The sequence below is a fragment of the Meles meles genome, chromosome 7 (genome assembly GCF_922984935.1).
Source record: "Meles meles chromosome 7, mMelMel3.1 paternal haplotype, whole genome shotgun sequence".
In the NCBI taxonomy this organism is placed as follows: domain Eukaryota; kingdom Metazoa; phylum Chordata; class Mammalia; order Carnivora; family Mustelidae; genus Meles; species Meles meles.
Window position 1 is genome coordinate 19,837,948 of NC_060072.1, and position 27,509 is coordinate 19,865,456.

A 27,509-nucleotide genomic window follows, 5' to 3' on the forward strand; every position below is an offset into this window, starting at 1 on the left:
TGATAAAGAAACACGAGGGCCCCTGGGTGGCTCAGTTGATTAAGTGACTGCCTTCAGCTCAGGTCATGATCCTGGAGTCCCGGGATTGAGTCCAGCATTAGCCCCCCAGCTCCACGGTGAGTCTGCTTCTCCCTCTGGCCTTCACCCCTCTCGTGCTCTCTCTCACTCTCTCTCTCAAATAAATAAAATTAAAAAAAAAAAAAAAAGGAAACAGGAGTATAAGTGGTTAGGTAACTTGCCCTTGGTGACACAGCCAGGATTAGAAGCTGGAGTTAGCCTTAAGAGCCCAGGCTCAGAAGTGTGGACTTCGGAGTCCGAGATCTGGGTTTGAGTCTTAAATCTAATACATAGGAGTTCTGGTTTCAAACTTTTCTTCCATAAAATCAGCATGATGAATGCATCTAATTTGTATGACTCTTGTGAGGATTAAATAAGGTTATCCATGTAAAGCATTTAGCTAATAGTTGAGAATAATAAATGCTCAATAAACTTTAGGAGATGATGATGATGATGGTGACAATGATGATGACTACTGAATGTTGGGGCTGGAAGAGAACTTAGAGATCCCCTAGCTCCCTAACTTTACAAATGAGGAAAAAGAAACTCAGCCAGATTCTGCAGCAAACTAAACAATCATCATAATAAAAGCTAACACATATGGAGAGCTTATTATGTGACAAGCATTCTGTTAAGCAGCAACATGGATCCATGTATTTAATCCTCAGAGCCTCTTGATGGGTCAGGTGCTATTGTTATCCCCGATTTGCAGATGAAGAAATTAAGGCTCAGGAAGACTAAGTCTCTTGCCTGAGGTCATACGGCTAACACATGATGGAAACAGGATTCAATTTACAAAGGCTGTCTCCAGAATCTATTAAGAAAATGTGCAGGCTTCAAGTTTTCTTTCACCCACCCATCCATCCATTCACCCAACCATCCACCCAAACATCTATCCCGTAACTCACTTCTAAAAGGTTTCAGGCAGCCACAATACGAGTCTGTGGCAGAACATGGTCTAGAACCCAGATACCCAGGCCCCCGTCCAGTGTTCTTTCCCCTGAAGCAGCAACTCTCAAACATGTTGTCAGAGTATTCTACCACACTCTTAAACATTATCAAGGATCGCTCTCAAAAAAGTAACTTCTCAGCTTTTGTTTATGTGTGCTGTATATATCAGTACTTGCCCTATTAGAATTTAAAACAGGATGTTTGAAATATTTAGTTCTTCATTTAAAAATAAAAACACAAATAACATTTTAATGGCATTATTTTCTATTTAAGCAAGCCTGCTTAGTGTCTGACTTAACAGAGGAGATCTGGAATTTCCAACTTGTTCCTGCCTTCAATTTGCCTTCAATATATTCCCTAAGTTGAAGTCATTTAGTGAAGAATATCTGGCTTCACACAGACTGGAGAAATATTCTAATGAACTTTTTAGACAATTTTGGATATTCCTTTTTGACTCTAAACTAAAAATGATAAATTGCAATTTCTTTTTTTTTTTTAAGATTTATTTATTTGACAGTGAGAGAGATCACAAGCAGGCAGAGAGGCAGGCAGAGAGAGAGGGAGTAGCAGGCTCCCCGCTGAGCAGAGAACCCGATGTGGAGCTCGATCCCAGGACCCTGAGATCATGACCTTAGCTGAAGGCAGAGGACCTAACCCACTGAGCCACCCAGGCGCCCCGATAAATTGTAATTTCTTAAAGGTGAGGGACAATGTGGAATCTCAAATTATTTCAATTAACTTTTCACACTCTGTTACATTAAAATCCACTGGACTAGCTTCCATTTTTAATATACATTGTACTGATGCATATTTTAAACATGTATTTGTCATTTGGGAAATATTGCTTCACCAAATTATGTAGATCGTCCAGATGCTGACACATTCCACTATTCAATGTCAAAAAATTACATCCATTAATATCACTGCCTATTTAATGAGAACAGTTATAAGTGTTGAGAGCAGTTAAGTCTATGGGGGTGGATATAAGTTTTCCAAAATTCTAATTTTTCCCTAAAAGCTTGTATTTTTTTTCACTGAAACACTGACAACAAATACTGTAAGTTGTTTTATTTGAAGTGATACGCTCATTGCTTTCATTTTCTACAAAATGCCTGCCAAATAGACAGTCATTTTTTTTTTTCAAGTGAAAATAGAATTTTCTGAGAAAGGTCACTAGCTCCACCTCTCAGTCACACAAGGGCTATTCTAGAGACAACCATTGCACTGCAATATGCAGTGTAAGGTCTCTATACATCTTTTGCATGCCATTGCTATATAAATGTAGGAAAAAATGTGTCCTTGAGGATCAATGCTTAATAAATTAATAATTTTTATGTTTCATCAAGCACATGCCAAGGTGGGCCACCTGGGTAGCTCAGTCAGTTAAGCATCTGCCTTCGGCTCATGTCATGATCCTGGGGTCCTGGAATCAAGCCCCACCTTGTTCTCTCTCTCCTTCTACCCCTCCCAATGCTCATGCTATCTCTCTCGCTCTCTCCGTGTCTCCAATAAAGAAATAAAATCTTAAAAAACAAAGAATATGTGGAGGCAAAGCTGGCTTTTTTACTTTACGAGTTCAAGGTGGTGAGGAAGACAGAAATAACTAGCAGGGTTTGGTGGCCCTGACTGGGTCTGTGCTGACCCATCACTTGGGCACCACCAGTGCAGATGTCAAACACTGAAAAGGGCGACTAATGTGTTCATTTCACTATGAAGAGAGTTCTGGCCTTGCAGACCCGTCGGAGCCATGTTGCTGCTGTCTGTTTGCCCTGCTGCATTCATGCTCCCTCTCTTTAGTGGAAATCGGCAGCTCGGCCAGAGTTGCCTCACGGGACCTGGTGAGGTTAACTAACTGGTCTTTGTACCAAGTTGCAAACCCTGACCTCCACACTGGTGGAAAGGAGATGTTTTGTTCATTCCTAACTTCCAGGAGGGCATTGACTATACATCAAAGGAGTGATAGCAAAATAGGAAGACTTGAGAAAAAAAGGGGTTAGAACATAAAACCAAATGATGTTGGAAATGGAGACAAAATTCTAAAAGTCTTGCCACCTACCTATGATTTCCTTCACCAGAATGGGCTGGGAGTAGTACTTGGGCTCGCTGGCGCCTGCGGCGTTCACAGCCTTCACACGCACAAAGATCCTGGCATCCGTAGGCAGACCTGTGATGGTGAACTTGGTCTTGTCAATCAAATCTGTGTTTGCAACTATCCAATCTTCAGCTAAAACCCACAAAAGAGAAAGAAAACAAGGAGAAATGGTGTTTAGGGAAAGAAATCACCCTAATGGGTACAGTCGGCTCCAAACTAGCATTTGACTCATAATTAAATCAGTTGGAGGAAATATGATTTTGGTCTGGAGTCATACTACATGGGTGAGCATTCTTCATATTTAAATGAAAAATGGTCTCGAATGGCTAATGTAAATGACAGGAAGAAGGATAATCAGATTCTGCTGTTTCTGAAAAACCTCTTATTCAAGATACCATGATACTAGAGTATCCTGAATTCTTGGGGACAGTTACTGTGATTCAAGAAATTAAAGTGATACTGGAGTATCCTGAATCACAGTAACGGTCCCTAAGAATTTTGTAGCAGTTTTATTCCAATTCGGTTTTATAAGGATTGACATAATCATGACATTTAGCCACCTATGCATATTAAACTTTGGAACAGGAAAATGCTATTCTTATGAATGAGATACACAGACCTTTATAGTCACATAATCTCTCTGTTTCATCTTAGCTGGTTTTTTTATTATGAGGCACTAAATGGGCCCAGGGAGTCTGATCATGCTCCCATTTATGAAGACAAGAAGCCAATATCCATGGTAGAAAGGAAACACAGCTTGGGTAGGAGCCAAGACCTCTTAAGGAATTGGCATTCTTTTTACCTTGATCAAAAATGTTGATATTTTTAAAAGGTTTTGGTAAGCTTTGTCTATAACATCAAGAGAGGGGTTTGCAAATATTTCAACTTCTAAAAGTTTGTACGCATTATGCCCTCTGTTGGGGGGGGGAGGGGGAGACGGCTTGTATTCCACATTATTAATTCACTGCCCACCCACTCCCTCGATCTCTAGGGGCTTTTCTGTGTGTGGGTGGTAGGTGTACTTCATGCTTGGTCATGGAACATTCCCAGAAACTTTTATCGTAAGTAAAAAAGTTTGAAAGCTTTCGTAGAATACTTTACCTGGTAGATCATATGCAGCCTCCCCATTTTCATCAGACTGTTTTGCTGATGTACCTTTGAGAATCCGTCATTAAAATTAATTAAAGACACCCACTTTCACACCAGAAGAATATCGTATCAGTAGTGAGCATTCTCTGTTAGTAAAGTATGCAAAGTATGCAAAGATAATTTGTCTTCAGAGCAGTGACGAAGAGACCAAACACATTAGGGAGGGGGGAGTTCCTTAGGAGAGCCACAGCCTGCTCTGCTCAGACTGCGGTTTTTGTCCTGAGGCATCTGCCACAGAGAAGAGGAGGGGAAAAGAGGCTGGGCACTTCCAGCTGTGGGAACAAGAGGTAGAGAGGAACAAAGCAAGACCCTGAAAAGAAAAGAGGAGCAGGTCTTGGACTCCACAGAGGAGCAGCACACAGTGGAACAGTCTATCCTTTGACCTGTTCCTGCCCCCTCAGCCTGGGAGGGTCCTCCCAGGTACCCAGGGAACATAGCGCTCCCACCATGGGGTTCAATCATCACAGGCTGGGAGTGAGGGCACTCAGGATAAAGCCAGCCCTGCAGCTCTGGAGGCAGCCCCGCCCCGTTGCCATGGCAACGAGTTCTGCAGTCAAGAATACAAATTGCGTCTGCCTGGGTCCCTGAGTTTCACATGGGGTGGAGGGAATGTCGCTGGCTCCTGGACTGGTCGTGAGTACACCCCACTGGTTTGGGATGATGCCTTTCTAGTTTCTCAGGAGAGGAGGAGGGGATTGGAAGCCCACGGAACTTTCTCCTCTCTCTGATTTCATCCCTTCTAGGAGTATCAGGGAGAAGGAACAGGGAGACAGAAGATCCTGGTGGCTGCAAGGGCATATGGATTGATAAAAATTTTAAAATTTCAATAGGACATCAAAAAAGAGATACGTTTTTAAGCCAATGGTCAGATTGGGAGCTATTGTGCTGGTATTTTCATAGTGAAGAGACAGTTGATGAGAAAGTGAAAATAGGAGACAGAAAATGTGCTCGAAAGAGGAAAGACCTAGTAAAGGAGAAATTTCAAGAGAAAACAGGATGAAACAAGATCAGAGGGGAACAAAAAATAGCCCATCCCTTCACATCTGAACCACTTTTATTAAGGAAAACGAGAGAAAGAAAATGGTGTCGGAGGGATGGGGAAGGAATACGAAAGTTACTTGATACACGAGGAGAATTTTTAAGAAAGAAAAGAAAGAGCGAGTGTGAAGGAAGACAACAAAGAAGAGTAATGTGCTGCAGGCATTAAAAAACCAAAAAACCAAAACCCCCAAAACAAGAGAAAGGCAGACTCAAAACCAACACACGATCTTATAAAAGAACGAATTTTCTTACAGAATAAAACCTGACATATCTAGAAGCATTAAACACTACAGAAAATTAGTCTGGAGGACAACAGCCATTAAAAAGAATGAAGAATAGGGCAGCCACATAAAGAAAGAAAAGACTGCAAGAAGAAAGATATACACGTTACGAAAGAACTTCCATAGAAAGCTAATTCCAAAATGTTATGTGGCAAAATAGATACATAATAATGACTGTGTACATATATATATGTATAAATGCATATACATATATATCTACACAGACCACACACAAAATTATGTAAAATACACTTCGTTGTATTTTATCTAAGGTGGGTAACATCAAAATGACAGCCATCTATCATTTTGCTGTATCTTCTTACTTTTTAAACCTATCAGAAAGAAAAGAGTAAAGAATTTGCTCTGTTTCATACGTACACAAATGTTCGTGCTCAGCAGCCACATCACATGTAAGATTGGGAGATTTTGCTGCTGGGGTGATATAAATAACAGAGTGGATTACTCAGGATTTTTTTGAAATGGGGGGAGGAGGGATGGAATGGGAATAAAACTTATTTTGAAGCATTCAAGAATATACCTGTTGCATTAGTGAAACTATCCCACTCCCACACGGGGATACCTGGGAACTTTCTCATAATGTCCCCACTAGTTTTGGTTAGTGGCTTTCTAAGCCCTGGAGAAATCAAGCAGAGTGTTCTGTGAGCCAAGCACATGAAAATGGAACTGTTCCCCGGATGCCTTGCCCCTTCCCCAACCCCCTTCTTGTTCCTTCGCAACCACAACCGAAACCAATGGTGTTCATTTCAAGGGATGTCCCAATCCAGGGGCCTGGGATTTCCTTTTCAGCAGTTGTTTCTTCATACGAAGTTTCTTTTCCATAGAGGTTTTCCTCCTGGAAAGGTGCTTTATGTTCACATTCCTGATTTCTCAAATGTACTCTGCAGTTTCTCTCCTTCATGTAAGATCCATGTTAAAGTTTGGGATCCAAAGAGTTTCCTCAGAGGTTGTCTTGGCCTATCATTTGTGGAGACAAGAACATGCTTCCCGGGTGGACTGTTTACCTACCTCCTGTCATCTAGAGTGGAACCCGAGTTCAAACTGGGGCAGTTTTATTCGCCAATTTTCAAATCATGCCAAGCAGGAAATCAAAAAAATACAAGATGCTTTCAGTGAACTTCACATCATTTTTGGTTTTAGGTACACTCTGGCCCATATTTTCTTGTGTCATTTCTTTCTATCAACATTTTGGGGGGGGGGTGCTGTTTCTCTTCTCCTCTTAAATTTAAGTGATTAAATTTCCCATACAGAGACAAATTCTGTCACATGTCAAATCTATTGAATATACTCTCTGGGGTTTAATGCTGCTTCCTCTAAGCACTGAAAGATATCCTTAATTCTTCTTCTTCTTCTTTTTTTTTTTTTTTCTTTAGGAAGGTAGGGGATGATCACCAACTAGCCCAATATAATCTCTCTTTATTACCCAGAAATAGGCAGCACTTTTGATAGCTGACCTCTGCTTAGTATAGGGTTTAGAATTCTAACTTGCTTTATCCTAACTAGACTTTTATTTTGTTGGTACAATTTTAACCCTCAAATTCAAGAAGTGGAAATCCCTGAAGTTTTGTCAGACTCCCTTACTCCTACGTCTTAGACCTATCACGTTGTCTGATCTGGTAGACTAGCTAGGATACTTTTGAGATCTCCATTTGTTAGCATCGAGTACCAAAGAAGGGCTAAGTTTTTATCCACGTTAGAAGGATGACCTTTACCTCTTGTCATTTTTCTGCGGAAGGAGATTTCCCAAGAATGAGCAACAAAAGAAAGGGGAGGAGTGTATCTCACCTATTGATGATGGTATTCATTTTAACTACCAGTTGTACTTACTTCCTTCAAAGCAATACTCTAGCACATAGCCATCTAAACCCGCCGCACCAATCTGGTCTGGGGGCCGCCACTTCATCGTGACAGTGTTGTCAGTTACAGAGTCAACGGTCAGAAGGGTAGGAGGGCTGGTTACAGCTTCAGAGATAAAAAAAAAAAAAAGAGAGAGAGAGAGAAACAGAAGACATTAACTATGGTGTTACAGCATAAGCTGTACAAAATGAACTAGGATACAGATAAGTATGTACACAGAAGGCCCATCCATGTCTTAATAAAATTCAGTGAAGACTCCTCAAGCCTATACTGTGTAGAAGGCAAAGATTTGCCAGGCATAGAAATTTTTAGAAATGCTGCCACACTTTCCCTCTAGTTTGGATTGGCGAGGGAGGCTGGGAGACCCAAGGAAGTTGAAAAAAGTCAAATGAGATCTAATAACCCAGAGTAAATTTCCCAGAACCTAACTTTAAAGTTCAAACTCTTGCACTAAATCTCCTTTCCATTGAAAGAAGGACTTCACTACCATAAAAGAGCGTGGACATCTTCTCTTGGTTTATTTGGGTGGCTCAGGGGGTTAAGCCTCTGCTTTCAGCTCGGGTCATGGTCTCAGGGTCCTGGGATGGAGCCCCGCATCAAGCTCTCTGCTCAGCAGGGGGCCTGCTTCCCCCCTCTCTCTGCCCGCTGCTCTGCCTACTTGTCATCTCTCTCTCTCTGTCAAATACATGAATAAAATCTTAAAAAATAAAAAATAAAGAACTGACTTTGTTGGCTCAATAGATAACATTTAAGGTGTGATGTAAAGCAAAGAGACTAGTTTTCAAGTGTGTTTTGTTGAACTGGTCTCTCTTTTAGTTATAGTGCTTACACCTAGGTGCTGGGTTATACCTTCGGGACACAAGGGGAGTGGTCCTGTGTCATTGGGCTCAGATAAGTGCCTGAAGAGGAAAGCAGCCTCCAGAGCCACCTACGGCTCTCACTGGAATTCTGGTAATAAATTCCAGGGTCTACATTATGAAGACATTCAACCCTACCAAAGCTATTTTTCAGTTTCTTAGAAAATTTTCCCTAACTGCCTCCAACCTTCTGCTCACCCACACTCTAAGAAGCTTCCAGGTGTGCTCCATTTAGAGGTTGGAAGGAAGCAGTCACAAGCCAGGGCAGTGATCTGCATGACAGAGGCGCATCTCTCTTGACTCACCCAAAGGAACAAAAGGCTTGGAGGGCATACTGGGCTTGGAGATGCCAATGGCATTGACTGCAAAGATGCGGACCTCATAGGCCACACCTTCAATCATCTTCTTGGGCTCAAAAGTTGTTTCTTTGCAGAGATCAAAATTTAGCCTCATCCATCTGGAGCTTTGTTTCTTCTTCCTCTCAATAAAGTATCCTGCAAGTGACACAAAGTGGAAATTGAGGTTTTTCCATGGTCTCCAAAATTAAACTTTGTCAGGTGTTAGAATTCTTAAAATTTCTCATATTCTCAGCACTTAAGTGAAGTAGTCAGGTGTGCATATATTTTTAAGCCACCTTATCCCATCAGTTGTTTGAGAGAGATTATAGGGAATATAAACATTAATGTTATAGGACATGGATAAAAAGAATATAATATTAAAATATTAAAAATAATACAATAAAATTGTATACGAAGAGAAGAAAGAAAAATTTATCACAGGTATGTAAACTGTAGAAACTTATACCATTCCTATAGTTGAGTAATAGATTTGGATCCAGTCCCAAGAGTAGATAAGAAGAGGGAAATGACTAGTTTTAAGAGCTTCAAGTAGAAAAAATTCTTGTTCCATAGGGGAAGCAAGTTCTTCTAAGTATTTTTCTCTAAAAGAAATTTCTTCATAGACACAGTTCTATGGAAGTAGACATTTACTGACTAGGACAATTTAAAGTTAGACTTATAGATGTTGCAAAATTGGATATTAAATGTAAATGTCAAACAAAAAAAGAATAGGCAGTCAGATAATATTAGAGTTATCAGAGTTATTTAAATTGCAAGTACTTAACAGAGAATTCCAACATGTATTTCAATTTGAATGGATATTTAAAGTCACAGTATGATAGGTTTTCTTCTAAATGCAGTTTTTAAAAGGCGCTCTATACTAATCAGCATAAAAAGGATTCCAACTCCACTGGCAGTTCCACGGACAGACTACCATGTAGTTACCTAAGATCGGGGACCCTCCATCATAGGCAGGAGGCTCCCAGTTCATGATGCACCAATCATCTCCCACCTCTGTCACACTTGGTGCCACTGGAGGATCAGGGATATCTGTAGTAAGCAAAAAAAATGGAATAAATAGACTAGAATAAAAACATAAAATAAAGTAAGCATATATGAGAGCACAAAGAAAAATGTCACTTAGAAAAGGATTTTTGGTGATAATCACTGAAGCATTTTTTTTCTGAATAATTTTCCATTCTTATTGAAATGTACATAGTAACTAATTTAGGCAAAAAGTCACACTCCATATGGGATAACGGATGGTGGGCCCAATAAAGATAAAAATAATAATGTATTCAAGTTCTTTCACGTTACAACATTAGAGAATAAGCCCCATATGGAACTCAAGACACTTGTTCTTTACCTTGAAAATGGTAACTAAGAAGTTACTGCATAAATATCAGATGTGATTTTGTTTTGTGTTTTGTTTTTTTAAAATACAAGGTGAACTTTCAGCAGAACTGAATCAAGGACTATTGTTATAAATCAGTTGGAAGAATAAAGATGTTGACTGGGAGAAATCCAAGTCAAAAATGGCAAGTTACCATGTCCTGTTATCATAGTTCAGTGCCTGATAAAGTGACCTTAGTTTCTGGTCCATTTGAAATATATTTCTTAAGGGAGAAATAAAGTGAGATAGAGAGACCATGAAAACTTGGACCATCAATAATCCACTGGACTCATTTCACCTGGTTTCAAACTTGTACTTAGGAGGTCATCTAAGGACTGATACAGCTCTTACTCTTCTACAATGATTGTGATGTTGGAAATTGTTTAGCAATCGTGTTTCAGTGAGTTTAGAGGGCACCGAAAGGGAATATGACTGTGAAGAGCTAATGACCAGCAGCCCCAAATGATTAACCTTAGTTATGCATTTATACTATTGGACCTCTAGGCAAGAAAAAAGAAGAGAAAGAGAAGGGAAGGGAGAGAAGGGAAGGAAATTTCAAAGATATTTATTTATTTATTTATTTATTTATTTATTTATTTTCATTTGAGAGAGAGACAGAGAGCAATAAAGAGCACACAGCAGGGGCAGAGACAGGGAGAGAGAGAAGCAGACTCCTTCTGCTGGGAGCCTGATGTGGGGAGCCTGACGTGGGGCTTGATCCCAGGACTTTGGATTATGACCTGAGCCAAAGGCAGAAGCATAACAATCTGACCCAGCCAGGTGCCCTGGGAAGGAAATTTTTTAAAAAGGAAAGGAAAGAAAAGAGAAGGCAAGAAAAGAAAAGAAGTGGCAAAGATAGAAAAACAGTGATTTATAAAATATAGCTATACTGTGTTTTCCTTTGTTGGCTACCCAGAAGAGCTAAGAGAACCAAGAGTTGCCAAAGTCTATTCTGCATATGGACATGTCAACTTGATTCTAGAAGTTTTTGGCCCAGAGCACTTACCCACAACTTTAATTTTGATGCTTGCATGTGCTTCTCCAGCTTCATTTTTCAGATTTATGTGGTAAACACCAGAGTCATCTCTTTCAGCAACATCAATGACCAGAGTGCTACTGTCAGGGTAAGATTCTGCTCTTATCCGGCCACTGCCCTCCGTAATAGCCTAAGGAGAGAAACAAAATATGGCATGACCTATATGACAAGGACTACTCCAGAAGGCCTTAGAACTTAAGCTGGATGTGGTGCTAATGCCTAAAATACATGTTCTTAGTGTGATCCTCCACCAGTTGTAAGGACAAAGGTATTAACATTCCATATTACACAGCAGGAACCTGTGGGATTTGTCTCAAAAGCCCACTAACCATGAACTCGCCAAAGAAAAATTTGGAGGACAAAAATATGACTGTAGAACTGTTATTTTAGGAGAGGAGTCTCTTTGGACATGAAATTAGAGCATTTAAATTCATATCAGGAACTAATCATGATTTGCTTATTTCCTTATAGGTCTTGAAAATTTAGAAATACTGAAAAGGGTTGAAGAAGACCACAATGACTATTTTTCATACAAGTTGTTGAGTATTGATTTTTCCCTTCTAACAGGACATGAAAGAATGAACATCTAATTCCTTAAGTAAAGACAGGGTAGGTTGGGCCTTCCATTATATTTTCTTTCTTTTTTTTCCTCCTCCTCCTCCTTCTTCTCCCCTTTTTCTTCTCCGTCACTATTTTCCTTCTTTCTTAAACCAGAAATTTAAAACAGCATTCCAATTTTCTGATTCCTAGGTCATCTTCCTACATAACAATGAACAGCCAGTATACAAAGAGAAAACATAGAGAAGGTCAAGGTAATTTAGAAACTGAGTAATTTCCTAATAACAATTAAATTAACTCTTTACTTTTTTGGGTTTGGATTAGGACTCACACGTCTTCAATAACAAAAGACTGTGACAGCAATAAAAATACCTGAAATAGCTTATAGTTTTCATAATTCTTCTGTTTTATAATTGAAAGAAGATATGGCATATATATACAATGGAATACTATGCAGCCATCAAAAGAAATGCAATCTTGTCATTTGCAATGATGTGGCTGGAACTAGAGGGTATTATGCTGAGCAAAATAAGTCAATCTGAGAAAGACAATGATCACATGCTCTCCCTGATATGAGGAATTTGAGAGGAAAAGTGGAGGCTTGTGGGTAGGGAAGGAAAAAATGAAATAAGATGGGATCAGGAGGGAGACAAAACATAAGAGACTCTTAATCTCACAAAAGAAACTGAGGGTTGCTGAGGGGGTGGGGGGTTGGGATAGGGTGGCTGGGTGATGGACATTGGGGAGGGTATGTGCTATGGTGAGTGCTGTGAAGTGTGTAAGCCTGACAATTCACAGACCTGTACCCCTGGGGCTAATAATACATTATATGTTAATAAAAAAAATTAAAAAAAAAAGAAAGTTTCCTCACATTAGCTAAATTCTCATTTTAAGATTATAGAAGATGTTCTGCTTTCTTTTTAATGTGAAAAGAAAAATACTTATTTAGGCTGGTGTTATATTATCTTCTTTAGTTTTCTACATTTTTGTTTGCTTGTCTATTGTGCTATCATTTACAAAGAGTACAATTCACACACTTTTTAGATATAGAGTTCTATGAATTTTTATAAATTTTTGTGATTGTGCAACCACCACTACAATCAAGATACAGACCATTTCTATGGCCCCCAATGGTATCCCCATGGTCCTTCACAGCTCACTCACCTCACTCAGCTCACTCACTCCACACTGGTCCCTGGCAACCACCAATCTGTTATTTGTCTTTCCAGTTTTCCTTTTTCTGGAATGTCATCTAAAGTACAGAAACCATATGCAGCCTTTTGGATCTGTCATTTTTCACTTAGCATGATGCTCTTTAGATTCATCCATGTTACTACATGTTTTATTAGTACCTTCCTTTTCACTGTTGAGTAGTATCCGAGTGTATATTCCATGTGCAGTTGGTGTATGCATGTACAAACTGTATGTTTGTACAACTGGACTTTTCAGTTGTTTCCAACTTTTGACAATTATAAATAAAGCTGTTATAAACATTCATGTCCAAGTTTTTGTACAGACACATGTCTTCATTTCTCTAGGTGAATACCTAGGAATTTTGTTGTGGAGTTGTATGGCAAGTGCATGTTTACCTTTATAAAAACTACCAAACTCTTTTCCAAGGTGGGTGTACTAGTTTGCTTTTCCACCAGTGACGTATGAGTCTTTAGTTGTTACATATCCTTATAAGGATTTGGTATTGTTAGTTTTTAGAAATATTTTTGTTGCTATTCAGCTTCTTTCATTCAGCATAATTATTCATCTAAGTTGTTGTATACATCAATAATTCATTCTTTTTTATTGCTAGTAGTATTCCATTGTGTGGATATCATGTAATTTGTTTATCCATTCATCTACTGATGGACATTTGTGTTGTTTGCAGTTTCTGGATATTATAAATAAGGCTACTGGGGCCCCTGGTTGGCATAGTTGGTTAAGTATCTGCCTTCAGCTCAGGTCACGATCCTGGTCCCGGGATCGAGCCTTCTTCCTTTCCCCTCTTCTTCCTTTTCCCCTCTCCCTCTGCTGCTCCCCCTGCTTATGCTCACTTCTCTCTCTCTCTATGTCAAATAAATAAATGAAATCTTTTTAAAAATTATAAATAAAGCTACTATGACCATTTGTGACAGATTTTTTGTAGGTTACATTGAATTTTCTACATCTATGATTATGTCATCTATAATAACAATAAGCACAGTTTTATTTTCTTCCTTTCCAATATGAGGATCTGTTATTTCTTTTTCTTGCCTGATTGCCCTGTCTAGAACTTCTATGACAATGTTGAATGGAAGTTGTGAGATGGGGCACCTGGGTAGCTCAGTTGATTAAGCAGCTGCCTTCAGTTTGGGTCATGATCTCAGTGTCCTGGGATTGAGCCCCCCCCCCTCAATGTCTCCCTATCCCACTGTGTTCTCTTGCATGTGTTTTCTCTCTCAAATAAAATCTTAAATAGAAAACGTTGTGAGGACAGACATCTCTCTTTTGCTGCTGATCTGAGGGGAGGAAACATTCAATCTTTCACTATTAAGTAAAATGATCATTGTAGGATTTTCACAGATTTTTTTTTATCATGTTGAGGAAGTTCCTTTTACTTCCTAGTTTGCTGAGAGGTATTTATTAGGAATGGATTTTGGGTTTTGTCAAATGTTTTTCTTTATCTATGATATGACCATGCTTACATTTTTTTTGCTGGTTTGTTAATACAGTGAATTATATTGATTGATTTTCTTTTTTTAAAAAAGATTTTATTTATTTGTCAGAGGGAGAGCATGAGTACAAGCAGGGGGAATGGCAGGCAGAGGGAGAAGGAGGTTCCCTGGTGAGCAAGGAGCCCAATGCGGAACTTGATCCCAGGACCCTGGATCATGACCTGAGCTGAAAGCAGATGCTTAACAAACCGAGCCACCCAAGCTTCCCTATATTAATTGATTTTCAAATGTGAAACCAATCTTTGCATTCCTGGGATAAAACCCAGTTAGTCATAACATATTATTCCTTTTATATATTGTTGGATTTGATTTGCTAAATTCTATTTAGAATTTTTCATCTATGCTCATGAGTGATATTGGTTTATAGTCTCTTCTAATGCCTTTTCCTGGTTTTGCTGTAAGGGAATAACTGGGCTTCAAAAATGAGTTGGGAAATACTCCTATTCTCTTTTCAATTTTCTGGAAGAGTTTATGTAGAATTGGTATTGTTTTTTCTTAAATCTTTGATAGAATTCTCCAATAAATCCATCTAGGCCTGGAATTTTCTTTCTGAAAGGTTTTATCTACAAACTTCATTTCTTTAATTGATATGGGGCTATTTAATACTGATTGAGTAGCATTCTGAAAATCATGATTAGTGGTATGCTCATAAACATTTTCTAATTTCCCTTGTGGTTCTTTTTTCTGATCCATGATTTATTCCAAAAAATGTTAGTTTCCAATTATTTGAAAATTTTCCACATGTTATTGCTACTGATTTCTAATTAATGGGGTTCTAATTAACCCCACTGTGATCAAAGAACATACTTTGCGGAGGGAGGAGTCCAGATGGCAGAGAAGTAGCAGGCTGAGACTACGTCAGGTAGCAGGAGATCAGCCAGATAGCTTATCTAAACATTGCAAACACCTACAAATCCAACGGGAGGTCGAAGAGAAGAAGAACAGCAATTCTAGAAACAGAAAATCAACCACTTTCTGAAAGGTAAGACTGGCGGAGAAGTGAATCCAAAGCGAAGAGAAGATAGACTGTGGGGGGAGGGGCCGGCTCCTGGCAAGCGGCAGAGCAACGGAGCACAAAATCAGGACTTTAAAAAGTCTGTTCTGCTGAGGGACATCGCTCCAGAGGCTAAACTGGGGTAAAGCCCTGCAGGGTCAGCGTGGTCCCAGGACCCACAGGGTCACAGAAGGATCGGGGGTGTCTGAGTGTTGCAGAGCTTGCAGGTATTAGAACAGGGAAGCCGGCTACAAGACAGAGCCGAGGACTGAGCTCTCAGCTCAGGATAACCTTGAACCGGTCGCGGGCTGGGTGAGCTCCAAGCACGGCCAGAGGCCAGGGAGATGGGAGTGATTGGGCACTATTCTCTGAGGGCGCACTGAGAAGTGGGGCCCCGAGCTCTCGGCTCCTCTGGGCCAGAGACTGGGAGGCCACCATTTTTATTCCCGTCCTCCAGAACTCTAAGGAAAGCATTCAGGGAACAAAAGCTCCCCAAAGCAAACCCGAGCAGATTACTTAGCCCGGCCCCCGGTAAGAGCAGTGCAATTCCGCCTTAGGCAAAGACACTTGAGAATCACTACAACAGGCCCTTGCCCGAGAAGATCAACAAGAAATCCAGCCAGGACCAGGTTCACCTACCAAGGAGAGCAGGTTCAATACCAAGGAGAGCAGCGGAATTCCAGAGGAGGAGAAAGCAAAGCGTGTAACTCATGGCTTTCTCCCCATGATTCTTTAGTCTTGCGGTTATTTTAATTTTTTTTCAATTTTTTTTTCTTCTTCTGCTAATTTTTAAAAACTTTTACCCTTTTATTTTTTAACGTTTTTAAACTAGTTTATCTAGTATATATTTATATTTTCTTCTTTGTTATATTTTTTCTTTCTTTTCTTTTTAAAAATTTTTTTTTTCTGAACCTCTTTTTATCCCCTTTCTCCCCCCCACAATTTGGGGTCTCTTCTGATTTGGTAAAAGCACATTTTCCTGGGGTCTTTGCCACCCTTTTAGTATTTTACTTGCTCCTTCATATACTCTTATCTGACAAAATGACAAGGCAGAAAAATTCACCACAAAAAAAAGAACAAGAGGCAGTACTGAAGGCTAGGGATCTAATCAGTACAGACATTGGTAATATGTCAGATCTAGAGTTCAGAATGATGATTCTCAAGATTCTAGCCGGGCACAAAAAAGGCATGGAAGATATTAGAGAAACCCTCTCTGGAGATATAAAAGCCCTTTCTGGAGAAATTAAAGAACTAAAATCTAACCAAGTAGAAATTAAAAAAAGCTATTAATGAGGTACAATAAAAAATGGAGGCTCTCACTGCTAGGATAAATGAGGCAGAAGAAAGAAGTAGTGATATAGAAGACCAAATGACAGAGAATAAAGAAGCTGAGCTAAAGAGGGACAAATAGCTACTGGACCACAAGGGGAGAATTCGAGAGATAAGTGACACCATAAGAAGAAACAACATCAGAATAATTGGGATTCCAGAAGAAGAAGAAAGAGAGAGGGGAGCAGAAGGTCTATTGGAGAGAATAATTGGAGAGAATTTCCCTAATATGGCAAAGGGAACAAGCATCAAAATACAGGAGGTGCAGAGAACCCCCCTCAAAATCAACAAGAATAGGTCCATACCCCATCACCTAATAGTAAAACTTACAAGTCTTAGTGATGAAGAGAAAATCCTGAAAGCAGCCTGGGAAAAGAAGTCTGTAACATACAATGGTAAAAATATTAGATTGGCAGCAGACTTATCCACAGAGACCTGGCAGGCCAGAAAGAGCTGGCATGATATATTCAGAGCACTAAACGAGAAAAACATGCAGCCAAGATACTATATCCAGCTAGGCTATCATTGAAAATAGAAGGAGAGATAAAAAGCTTCCAGGACAAACAAAAACTGAAAGAATTTGAAAACACCAAACCAGCTCTACAGGAAATATTGAAAGGGGTCCTCTAAGCAAAGAGAGTAGTAGTAGTAGATCAGAAAGGAATACAGGGGCGCCTGGGTGGCTCAGTGGATTAGGCTGCTGCCTTCGACTCGGGTCATGATCTCAGGGTCCTGGGATCGAGCCCCGCGTCGGGCTCTCTGCTCCGCGGGGAGCCTGCTTCCTCCTCTCTCTCTGCCTGCCTCTCTGCCTACTTGTGATCTCTCTCTGTCAAATAAATTTAAATAAAATAAAATAAAATCTTTAAAAGAAAGGAATACAGACAATATACAGTAACAGTCACCTTACAGACAATGCAATGGCACTAAATTCATCTCTCTCAATAGTTACCATGAATGTTAATGGGCTAAATGCCCCAATCAAAAGACACAGGGTATCAAAATGGATTAAAAAAAACAAGACCCATCTATGTGTTGCCTACAAGAAACTCATTTTAGACCCGAAGACACCTCCAGATTTAAAGTGAGGGGGTGGAAAACAATTTACCATGCTAATGGACATCAGAAGAAAGCTGGGGTGGCAATCCTTATATCAGATCAATTAGATTTTAAGCCAAAGACTATAATAAGTGATGGGGAAGGACACTATATCATACTCAAAGGGTCTGTCCAACAAGAAGATCTAACAATTTTAAATGTCTATGTCCCTAACGTGGGAGCAGCCAACTATATAAACCAATTAATAACAAAATCAAAGAAACACACCAACAATAATACAATAATAGCAGGGGACTTTAACACTCCCTGCACTGAAATGGACAGATCATCCAAGCAAAAGATCAACAAGGAAATAAAGGCCTTAAATGACACACTGGACCAGATGGACATCACAGATATATTCAGAACATTGCACCCCAAAGCAACAGAATACACATTCTTCTCTAGTGTACATGGAACATTATCCAGAATAGATCACATCCTGGGTCACAAATCAGGTCTCAACCGGTATCAAAAGATTAGGATCATTCCCTGCATATTTTCAGACCACAATGCTCTGAAGCTAGAACTCAATCACAAGAGGAAATTTGGAAAGAACCCAAATCCATGGAGGCTAAACAGCATCCTTCTAAAGAATGAATGGGTCAACCAGGAAATTAAAGAAGAATTGAAAAAATTCATGGAAACAAATGATAATGAAAACACAATGGTTCAAAATCTGTGGGACACAGCAAAGGCAGCTCTGAGAGGAAAATATATAGCGGTACAAGCCTTTCTCAAGAAACAAGAAAGGTCTCAAGTACACAACCTAACCCTACACCTAAAGAAGCTGGAGAAAGAATAAGAAAGAAACCCTAAACCCAGCAGGAGAAGAGAAATCATAAAGATCAGAGCAGAAATCAATGAAATAGAAACCAAAAAAACAATAGAACAAATCAATGAAACTAGGAGGTGGTTCTTTGAAAGAATTAATAGGATTGATAAACTCCTGGCCAGACTTATCAAAAAGAAAAGAGAAAGGACCCATAAATAAAATCATGAATGAAAGAGGAGAGATCACAACTAACACCAAAAAAATACAGACAATTTGGGGCACCGGGTGGCTCAGTGGGTTAAGCCGCTGCTTTTGGCTCAGGTCATGATCTCAGGGTCCTGGGATCGAGTCCCGCATCGGGCTCTCTGCTAAGCAACGAGTCTGCTTCCCTCTCTCTCTCTGCCTGCCTCTCTACTTGTGATCTCTGTCTGTCAAATAAATAAATAAAATCTTTAAAAAAAAATACAGACAATTATAAGAACATACTATGAGCAACTCTATGCCAACAAATTTGACAATCTGGAAGAAATGGATGCATTCCTGGAGACATATAAACTACCAAAACTGAACCAGGAAGAAATAGAAAACCTGAACAGACCCATAACCAGTAAGGAGATTGAAACAGTCATCAAAAATCTCCAAACAAAAGCCCAGGGTCAGATGGCTTCCCAGGGGAATTCTACCAAACATTTAAAGAAGAACTAATTACTATTCTTCTGAAACTGTTCCAAAAAATAGAAATGGAAAGAAAACTTCCAAACTCATTGTATGAGACCAGCATCACCTTGATCCCAAAACCAGACAAGGATCCCATCAAAAAAGAGAATTACAGACCAATATCCTTGATGAACACAGATGCAAAAATTCTCACCAAAATACTAGCCAATAGGATTCAACAGTACATTAAAAGGATTATTCACCACGACCAAGTGGGATTTATTCCAGGACTGCAAGGTCGGTTCAACATCTGCAAATCAATCAATGTGATACAACACATTAATAAAAGAACAAGAACCACATGATACTCTCAATAGATGCTGAAAAAGCATTTGACAAAGTACAGAATCCCTTCCTGATCAAAACTCTTCAAAGCGTAGGGATAGAGGGCACATACCTCAATATTATCAAAGCCATCTATGAAAAACCCACCGCAAATATCATTCTCAGTGGAGAAAAACTGAAAACTTTTCTGTTGAGGTCAGGAACACGGCAGGGATGTCCATTATCACCACTGCTATTCAACATAGTACTAGAAGTCCTAGCCTCAGCAATCAGACAACAAAAAGAAATTAAAGGCATCCAAATTGGCAAAGAAGAAGTCAAACTATCACTCTTCATAGATGATATGATACTATATGTGGAAAACCCAAAAGACTCTACTCCAAAACTGCTAGAACTTGTCCAGGAATTCAGTAAAGTGTCAGGATATAAAATCAATGCACAGAAATCAGTTGCATTTCTCTACACCAACAACAAGACAGAAGAAAGAGAAATTCAGGAGTCAATCCCATTTACAATTGCACCCCAAACTATAAGATACCTAGGAATAAACCTAACCAAAGAGGCTAAGAATCTATACCCAGAAAACTATAAAGTACTCATGAAAGAAAATGAGGAAGACACAAAGAAATGGAAAAATGTTCCATGCCCCTGGATTGGAAGAACAAATATTGTGAAAATGTCTATGCTACCTAAAGCAATCTACACATTTAATGCAATCCCTATCAAAATACCATCCATTTTTTTCAAGGAAATGGAACAAATAATCCTAAAGTTTATACAGAACCAGAAAAGACCTTGAATAGCCAAAGGAATATTGAAAAAGAAAGCCAAAGTTGGTGGCATCACAATTCCGGACTTCAAGCTCTATTACAAAGCTGTCATCATCAAGACAGCATGGTACTGGCACAAAAACAGACACAAAAATCAATGGAACAGAATAGAGAGCCCAGAAATAGACCCTCAACTCTATGGTCAACTAATCTTCGACAAAGCAGGTAAGAATGTCCAATGGAAAAAAGACAGCCTCTTCAATAAATGGTGCTGGGAAAATTGGACAGCCACATGCAGATAAATGAAATTGAACCATTTCCTTACACCACACATGAAAATAGACTCAAAATGGATGAAGGGCCTCAATGTGAGAAAGGAATCCATCAAAATCCTTGAGGAGAACACAGGCAGCAACCTCTTCCACCTCAGCCGCAGGAACATCTTCCTAGGAACATTGCCAAAGGCAAGGGAAGCAAGGGCAAAAATGAACTATTGGGATTTCATCAAGATCAAAAGCTTTTGCACAGCAAAGGAAACAGTTAACAAAACCAAAAGACAACTGACAGAATGGGAGAAGATATTTGCAAACGACATATGAGATAATGGGCTAGTGTCCAAAACCTATAAAGAACTTATCAAACTCAACACCCAAAGAACAAACAATCCAATCAAGAAATGGGCAGAGGACATGAACAGACATTTCTGCAAAGAAGACATCCAGATGGCCAACAGACACATGATAAAATGCTCCACATCACTCGGCATCAGGGAAATACAAATCAAAACAACAAATGAGATATCACCTCACACCAGTCAGAATGGCTAAAATTAATAAGTCAGGAAATGACAGATGCTGGTGAGAATGTGGACAAAGGGGAACCCTCCTACACTGTTGGTGGGAATGCAAGCTGGTGCAACCACTCTGGAAAACAGCATGGAGGTTCCTCAAAAAGTTGAAAATAGAACTACCCTATGACCCAGCAATTGCACTACTGGGTATTTACCTTAAAGATACAAACGTAGTGATCTGAAGTGGCACGTGCACCCGAATGTTTATAGCAGCAATGTCTACAATAGCCAAACTATGGAAAGAGCCTAGATGTCCCTCAACAGATGAATGGATAAAGAAGAAGTGGTATATATACACAGTGGAATACTATGCAGCCATCAAAAGAAATGAAATCTTGCCATTTGTGATGACGTAGATGGAACTAGAGGGTATCATGATTAGCGAAATAAGTCAATCAGAGAAAGACAACTATCACATGATCTCCCTGATATGAGGGAGTGGAGATGCAACATGGGGGGGTTAAGGGGATAGGAGAAGAATAAATGAAACAAGATGGGATTGGGAGGGAGATAGGAGAAGAATAAATGAAACAAGATGGGATTGGGAGGGAGATAAACCATAACTGACTCTTAATCTCAAAAACCAAACTGAGGGGTGCTTGGGGGAGGGAGGTTGGGAGATGGGAGTGGGGTTATGGACATTGGGGAGGGTATGTGCTATGGGAGTGCTGTGAAGTGTGTAAACCTGCCGATTCACAGACCTGTACTCCTTGGGATAAAAATACATTATATGTTTATAAAAAAAATTTCAAATATGAAAAAAGAAACATACTTTGCATGACTTAAATACTTTTACATTTATTGAGACTTGCTTATGATTTATCTTGGAAATTTTCCATATGTAATTTTATCTATTTATTTATATTTTTAAAAGATTTTGTTTATTTATTTGACAGAGAGAGAGAGAGAGAAAGAGCACAAGCAGGGAGAGCAGCAGGCAGAGGGAGAAGCAGACTCCCTGCTGAGCAGGGAATGCCCAACGTGACACTTGATCCCAGGACTCCAGGATCAGGACCCCAGCCAAAGGCAGATGCTTAATGGACTGAGCCACCCAGGCACCCACCATATGTAATTTTAAAATAATGCCCATTCTGCATGTGTCAGTGGAGTGTTCTATAAATGCTAATTAGATCAATATGGTTCCCACTATTTTTCAAACCCAGAGTAGCCTTACTGATGGTCTGTCTACTTCTACTGAGAGAAGAATATTGAAATCTCTAATTTATTTATTTTTCTTTGCAATTCTATTACCTTATTTGTTTTCTACTTGTTTCATCTGTACTTTATACCTCTTTTTCTGCCTTTTTTAGATTAATTAAATACTTTTTGTGATTTTCATATTATGTTCTTTGTTGGATTATTAACTATAACTTTTTATTATTTTAGTGGTTCCTTTAGGGCTTACAGTATACATGTTTTTCAGTCTACCTTCTGGTAATATTAAAATAGCATACCTCCCTTTTGACCCTCCTAATTCTACCTTCCATTTCTCCCCTCTTGACCTTATGTTTCTATTCTCATAATTTTTACTTGCATTTATGTTACAAATACTACAGTGTATGGTTATTATTTTTAATGAGTCAATAATCTTTTTAAGCGATTTAAATAATAAGAAAAAACCTCTTATGTTATCCATGTAGTTATCATTTCTGATGTTCTTTGTTCCTCTGTGAAATTGTTTCCATCTGTCATCATTTTCCTTCTGACTTAAGCACTTTTTCTTAAGATTTTATTTATTTATTTGATAGACAGAGATCACAAGTAGGCAGAGATGCAGGCAGAGAGAGAGGAGGAAGCAGGCTCCCCGCTGAGCAGAGAGCCCAATGAGGGGCACGATCCCAAGACCCTGGGATCATTACCTGAGCCGAAGGCAGAGGCTTTAACCCACTGAGCCACCCAAGCACCCCTTAAGGACTTCTTTTAGCATTCCTTGTAGTGCAGGTCTACCAGTGATGATTTCTTTCAGCTTTTATATATTTGAAAACAATTTTATTTTGCCTTCATTTCTGAAAATTATTTTTTTACTCAGTATAGAACTCTAGACTGATAGGGTTTTTTTTAGAGTTTGTAGAATTTTTTAGAATTCAGGGGTGCCTAGGTGGCTTAGTCATTAAGCATCTGCCTTTGGCTCAGGTCATGATCCCAGGATCCTGGGGTTGAGTACCACATCAGGCTCCCTGCTAGGCACGAAGCCTGCTTCTCCTTATCCCCTTCACTGTGTTTCTTTCTGTAATATAAATAAATAAAAATCTTTTTTTAAAAAAGGAATTTTTTAGCATTCATAGAAATATAGGTTGATAGTTTTTCCTTAAAGATGTTGCTCCACTGTTTTCTTACTTGCCTTGCTTCTAGAGAGATCTGCTGTCACTGTTGTCTTTGTTTCTATACATTTAATGTGACTTTTTTCTCTGGTTACTTAAGTCTTTTTTTCTTAATCACAGATTTTGAGCAATTTGACTATAATGGGTCTTGATGTGGTTTTATTCATGTTCCTTGTACTTAGGTTTTAATGAGATTACTGTACCTAAATTTTAGTTTTTATCAAATTGGAAAAATTTTGATCCTTATTTCTTTACATATTCTTCTGTCCTCTTCGGGGACTCCAAATACACATATATTTCCCTGCTTGAGGTTGTCCCAAAGCTCAATGATGTTCTTTTTTTTTTTTTCCACTAGAAAAATAGAAACTCATTTTTTTGATTAATAAATTATTATTTTTAAAATTTTTTTATTGTTTTAAAAAACTTTATTTATTTGAGATAGAGAGAGTGCAAGCAGGGTGGAGGGGCAGAGGGAGAGGGAGAAGCAGACTCGCCAATGATCAGAGAGCCCCGCATGGGGCTTGATCCCAGGACTCCTAGATCATGACCTGAGCTGAAAGTGGATGCTGAACCAAATGAGCCACCCAGGCACCCCTTCTTCTTCTTCCTGTTCTTCTGGGCTTTTTTTGTTTTGTTTTGTTTTGTTTTTAAAGAAAGAGAGAGTGGGGTTGAGGGGCAGAGGGGGAGAGAGAATCTTAAGCAGGATCCATGTCCTGATTGGAGCCTAACACACGGCTCAAGCTCATGACCCTGAGATCATGACCTGAGCGGAAATCAAGAGTCGGTTGCTTAACCAACTGAGCCAGCCAGGTGCCACAATAAATTACTTTTTGAAGCAAATTTAGACTCACTGCAAAACTGAGTGTAAAGTACAGAGACTTCTCACAGATACCCTTCCCCACACATGCACAACCTCCTCCACAACTGACATCCCACATCAGAGTGGTGTATTTGTTATAGCTGATGAACCTACATTTACACATCATTATCATTCAAAGTCTAAATTTACATTGGGGTTCACTCTTGTGTTTTACATTCTGCGGGTTTTGCCAAATCTATAATGACAGATGTCCATCATTATAATACCATATGGGATAGTTTTACTGCCTATAATACATTTTATACGGAGCCAAAGAGTGACATTTGAACTAGTACTACTCTACCACTCCAACCTTATTTATTATTCTCCTTGTCATTCACTCTGATGCGGAGTGGCTTTTTTTCAACTCCTTCAACTCCTGGTTTTTTTTCACCTCCTTCAACTTCTAGCTTTTTTCCAACTCCTTCAACACATCAAGCTCATTTTCTCCTCTCCTCTTGTCCCTTGCACTTGCACTGACTTTACCCAGAAATCTTTTTCCTTTGATCGTCACATAATGGTTTCCTTGTTCTTCAGTATATGTGCTGCCGAAGCGAGCACTTCCTTGTTCTTCAGAAAGACTATTGTCATTTACCTCACAATCACTTGCTAATCATATTACTCTGTCTTTAAAAAAAAAATCTTCATAGGGGCACCTGGGTGGCTCAGTGGGTTAAACCTCTGCCTTCGGCTCAAGTCATGATCTCAGGGTTCTGGGATCGAGCCCTGCATCGAGCTCTCTGCTCAGCACGGAGCCTACCCCCCCCCCGCTCTCTCTGCCTGCCTCTCTGCCTACTTGTGATCTCTCTCTGTCAAATAAATAAATAAAATATTAAAAAAAATAAAAAAAATCTTCATAGCACTTATTACTATCCAAAGTGATTTTGCTCATTTACTTATTTAATAATTTATTGCCTATTTCTCTTCCACTCCATTCTGTGATACCCACTAGAATGAAAAATGGGCCACAAGCAAAAGGATGAAATTGGACCATTTCCGACACCATATACAAAAATAGACTCAAAATGAATGAAAGACCTAAATGTGAGATAGGAATCCATCAAAATCCTAGAGAACACAGGCAGCAACCTCTGTGACCTTGGCCGCAGCAACTTCTTTCTAGACGTGTCTCCAAAGGCAAGGCAAACAAAGACAAAAATGAACTATTGGGATTTCATCAAGATAAAAAGCTTTTTGCACAGCAAAGGAAACAGTCAACAAAACCAAAAGATGAGGACAGAATGGGAGAAGATATTTGCAAATGACATGTCAAATAAAGGGCTAGTATCCAAAATCTAGAAAGAACTTATCAGACTTAATATCCAAAGAACAAATAATACAATTAAGAAATGGGCAGAAGACATGAACAGGCATTTCTCCAAAGAAGACATATGAATGGCCAACAGATACATGAAAAAATGCTCCACATCACCTGGCATCAGGGAAATACAAATCAGAAGGACAATGAGATACTACTCACACCAGTCAGTGGCTAAAATTAACAAGCCAAGAAACAACAGATGTTGGCAAGGATGCAGAGAAAGGGGAACCCTCTCACACTGTTGGTGGGAATGCAAGCTGTTGCAGCCACTCTGGAAAACAGTATGGAAGTTCCTCAAAAAGTTGAAAATAGAGCTACCGTATGACCCAGCAATTGCATTACAGGGCATTTACCCCAAAGATACAAATGTAGTGATCCAAAGAGGTACCTGCACCCCAATGTTTATAGCAGCAATGTCCACAACAGCCAAACTATGGAAAGAGCCCAGTTGTCCATGGACAGATGAATGGATAAGGAAGATGTGGTGTAATACACAATGGAATACTACTCAGCCATCAAAAATGAACTCTTGCCATTTGCAATGACAGGGCTGAAACCAGAGGGTATTATGCCAAGTGAAATAAGTCAATCAGAGAAAGACAATTATCATATGATCTCACTAATATGTGGAATTTAAGAAACACAACAGAGGATCAGAGGGGAAGAGAGGGAAAGATAAAACAAGACAAAATCAGAGAGGGAGACAAACCGTAAGAGACTCCTAACCATAGGAAATAAACTGAGGGTTGCTGGAGGGGAGGTGGATGGGGTAACGGGGTGATGGACATTAGGGGGCACAGTAATGAGCACTGGGTGTTATATAAGACTGATGAATCACTGACCTCTACCTCTGAAACTAAGAATATATTATGTTAATTGAATTTAAATTTAAAAAGGAATTTTAAAAAAGAATGAAAAATGGGATCTTGTTCACTATACATAAAAAGTTGCCTGGTGAAAAACAAACAAACAACAACAAACACACACACAGACACAAACCTGCCTGGTCACATAGTAAATAGTTAGAAATACGAAAAGTAAATGAATGATGATTATATTTACATGAAAATTAGTCATCTTCCTTAATCAAAGGAATTATATCTCTACTGAACCCTTATGTATATATTTGCTTTCTTCTTTCATCTGACTAATTGAAAATGGGAAGTGTGATCATCAGTTTGTGTGTGTGTGTGTGTGTGTGTGTGTGTGTGTGTGTGTGTAAGCAAAACAAACCTTATCTGCTCGGCTCCAAATGGCTTTGGGAGGTGGCTCTCCAGTGATAGGAATCTCAAGTCGAAGCTTGCTTCCTGCAATTACTGTAACTGTATTGTCAGCATCAAGACCATCCAGGATGATCTTAGGAGGATCTAGAATATTAAACATAGCCTTTGTTACCAGACAATCATTTCTGTGTGAATATCTGGGCTAGTACTTTCCTAGTGGTAAATACTGGTAGTAACCAATATTTTATCTGGCTAAAAAGAATATAAGAGGAGTCAAAGTAGTAGGTGCCAGGGACCTTGCAAAACAACTTCACTATAAGGCTTCGTAAGAATCAACTATTACGATTAATGACATACCGATTCATGCATTTTTTCTTTAAATATCACAGTTTTGTGTGTGTTATATTTCCAAGGTAAGCAAACAACAACAACAAAACATGAATCTAAAACTCTGCAACGATTCATCTACTCACCAATAACATGAACTTTGGCAGGCAAAGTAATAGAGTAGGCATCTGGTGTAAATACATATTCACCTTCATCCTCAGTGAGAGCATTGGCTATCACTAGCTTGTGGATTCTAAGGAAACAAGAAAAACATTTCTAAGAATTTACAAAGATTTAGATGGTTTACTGC

General features: G+C 39.2%; 1 protein-coding gene across 1 annotated transcript in view; it reads right to left on the bottom strand.

Moving 5' to 3' along the window:
• MYBPC1 (myosin binding protein C1) overlaps positions 1 to 27,509 on the bottom strand; it is an 82,540-nt gene that overhangs the window by 15,620 nt on the left and 39,411 nt on the right. The window contains exons 18-24 of the mRNA XM_046011783.1: positions 27,346 to 27,452; positions 26,883 to 27,016; positions 11,041 to 11,200; positions 9,587 to 9,691; positions 8,609 to 8,797; positions 7,417 to 7,551; positions 3,065 to 3,232 (exon numbers count right to left, since the gene is read on the bottom strand). Of these exons, the coding sequence (XP_045867739.1) occupies positions 3,065 to 3,232; positions 7,417 to 7,551; positions 8,609 to 8,797; positions 9,587 to 9,691; positions 11,041 to 11,200; positions 26,883 to 27,016; positions 27,346 to 27,452 (998 nt within the window). The remainder of the gene's footprint in view (positions 1 to 3,064; positions 3,233 to 7,416; positions 7,552 to 8,608; positions 8,798 to 9,586; positions 9,692 to 11,040; positions 11,201 to 26,882; positions 27,017 to 27,345; positions 27,453 to 27,509) is intronic.